We start from the raw sequence: 3,020 nt of genomic DNA on the forward strand, positions 1-3,020 counted from the left end.
GCCTATTCTGAAATGGGTTAAAACTGCTGTTTTTCAGAATTTGAACAGCAGTTCTCATTGTGTCTTTGGCCAATCTACATAGAAAGCCAAATCAGGGGGGGGGGGGCGGGAAATTATCTGAGTTCTGAAATAATAGTTAAATGAAGACCTACCGTGTTTCTCCTAAAATAAGACACCGTCTTATATTTTTTTTTGCTCAAAAAAACACAGTATGGCTTATTTTCAGGGGATGTCTTATTTTAACCGTGTCGCATCGGTACGCTGCATAGCCACGCCTCCCCAGGCTGTTTTAATGGGAGGTGCCGCGTCACTATGGCTTATTTTCGGGGTATGGCTTATTTTCGGGGAACGGCTTATATTTCGCAAATGCATAGAAATCCTGCTATGGCTTATTTTATGGCTATGTCTTATTTTAGGAGAAACAGGGTATGTGAAGATACCAGTCCATTTATGATTTTTATGGGCCAGTTGTTTAACCTTAATGTTACATTGACATGATATAAATCGTAGCCTTATGTGTTAATAACAGTATACTGAAGGGTGCAATAGTACAATCCCATCAATGACTTTTAGTTTTTGCTAAAGAACTTGACGTGATTGAGGATGACTTCAAATCTGTTGTTATAATTAGGAGTTGGCCTTAAGCTGCAGACCTTTCCCCTGAGAGGAGGGGAGTTTGATTGGAATCCAGGAAGCCTCACATCTCAGCGTGATATTTCCCAAATCCTCTCCTATTCCTACTGTTAGGTTTACACCAAGCAATTCTAAGGGTTAAGACTGAAGCTGCACAGGAACTGCAAAATCAGAGCCAATCAGACAACAGAGGGGGGAAACAAACAAGAGCAAGACACCTGTCCCACTGCAAATAACCTTATCTGTTGTTTGTTATTTTTCCATTGCCGTAATCACCATCACAGTAATCAATTAATGAATACCATAGTAAGAGTTCCCATAAATACAGTCTCAAATGCCAGCTGCTTGTCAGCATTCCAGTTTTGTGATTAAGAGACCGAAGAAGAGATGTCTCTCCCAGAAGTGTGAAATATTGGAAGACAGAGATACCATCTTTCTTTCATCCATTGACAGAAATGATTAACTGTCCAGGCAGAAAATCCAAGAGAGAAAGAATGGCAGTTAGCAGCACATCTTATCAACTGGAAGGGATACCAAAAGGGGTTTTTCAGACTGGTCAGGAATGATTTATATGTGGTGTGGGTAGGGGAAAGAAATATGTAATATAAAATTCAATTCGAGCACTTTCAAAGTAATGAAATAGTTCAGAGAATGAAAGAGACCAAGACTAGTCCTAAACCCACTTATCTGGAAGTAAGCCCTTTTGAACTTGCATCTGAGAAGACAGGTGTAGGGTGGCACAGTGATAATTTTGTGTGTGTGTGTGTGTGTGTGTGTGTAATTTGACAATTTATATACTACTTAATTTACATTTTATATACTACTTAATTTACAGTCCTTTCTCAGTGGTGAAGACTCAGTATAATATAATTAAAAAGAATTAAAATGGCGCCTTTGACCTCCGTGACCCAAGATGGCGGCGGCCAGGACCTCAAAGGAGATTCTCTGAGTGAGTGGAAGATATAGCCAGAACTTGAATTACGATGTTGAAGATATCCCGTGCTGCTACTAAAGCAGTCCAAAAGGTGGACCCTGGAAATGTGATCCGGTCGATCATCTAAGCTGGGCAGGCTGTTCCTGGACCACCCTTAGGACCTATCCTTGGGCAAAACAAAATAGAAAATTCTTTCCAGTAGCACCTTAGAGACCAACTGAGTTTGTTCTTGGTATGAGCTTTCGTGTGCATGCACACTTCTTCAGATACCTTGGGCAGACAGGCATCTCCATTGGGCAATTCTGCAAGGATTTCAATGAGCGCACAAAGGACATCGAGGAAGGGATCCCTCTGCCCATGCATCATTGTACGGCCTGACCGATTGTACGAGCTTCAGATAAACAAGCCAACGGCCACGTATTTTCTGCTGCCGGCGGCTGGCATACGGTAGAAAAGGGAGCAACAAATCCTGGGCACGAGTTGGCAGGAATGGTGACCTTGAAGCACTTGTACGAAATCGCCCTGGTGAAGTCTCAGGATCTGAACTTTGTGCTCTGCGACACGCCGCTTGAGCAGGTCGTCCTGTCGCTCATGGGGACTGCCCGGTTGCTGGGCATCAAGGTGGTGAAAGAACACAATACAGAGGAATACGCTGCTTTTCTGAAGGAGCGTAAAGAGTTATTGGCAGCTCAGGCCGAAGCAAAAGAAGCTGAACTGGCTGCTGCAAAGAAGAAATGAGCACCACCTCCCTCCATTTGGGCACACTGAGATTCAGATCCCCAGAGTGCTTGGAGTGCGAATGGCGCCGGCTTCTCACTTGTCCCGTCTGCTGTGCACTGGGAGCTAAGTCTGCCCAGTGACTGGTTTGGTGATGCCTTGCTGAAGAAGACAGGGAGGAAAGCAAGAGGGCCATGGCTTCTGGTCAGGGCTGGTCTGACACTGGAACTCCCACTGTAATTATTGTCAGTCCCTTTTCAGTAAATGATTTCTTTAAAAAAAGAAGAAGAAAGAATTAAAATGATAAAATCAGAATTCAATTGAAAAGGCTGCTGGAATGAAAATGGTCTTCAGCAGACACATTAAATTAAACAGGGAGGCTGTGTGTCTGACCTCAGCTGGAAGGGAGTTGCACAAAATTGGACCCACAACATCTCAGTAATGGGGACCCCCAAAAACCTCAGCAATCAAGTGAGAACTCAAGGGATTAGGTACTCCCTTAAGTATCCTGGACCCATGTTGTTAAGGGCTGTATAGATTATTAGAATAACTTTGAACCTGGTCTGGCAGCCTAGGGACACCCAGTGCAAGTTTTAAGCATTGGAATTATGTGCTGGCAGTCCCTAGCCACAGCATTTTGCACCAGATAGAGCCTCTGGACCACATACAGCATATTGCAATAGTTGTCTTGAATTTACCAATGCATGGATCACCATGGTCAGATTGTCCCTGTCCA

General features: G+C 43.7%; 1 protein-coding gene across 1 annotated transcript; it reads left to right on the forward strand.

Moving 5' to 3' along the window:
• Nucleotides 1-1,606: 1,606 nt before the first annotated feature.
• Nucleotides 1,607-2,559, forward strand: MRPL11 (mitochondrial ribosomal protein L11). Its single transcript, XM_033145518.1, is given in 4 exon segments — nucleotides 1,607-1,744; nucleotides 1,849-1,926; nucleotides 1,928-2,012; nucleotides 2,015-2,559. Coding segments are annotated over 4 exon segments (582 nt in total). The 5' UTR covers nucleotides 1,607-1,616; the 3' UTR covers nucleotides 2,306-2,559.
• The last annotated feature ends 461 nt before the right edge of the window (nucleotides 2,560-3,020 follow it).

Source organism: Lacerta agilis, chromosome 3 (assembly GCF_009819535.1).
Source record: "Lacerta agilis isolate rLacAgi1 chromosome 3, rLacAgi1.pri, whole genome shotgun sequence".
Lineage (NCBI taxonomy): Eukaryota > Metazoa > Chordata > Lepidosauria > Squamata > Lacertidae > Lacerta > Lacerta agilis.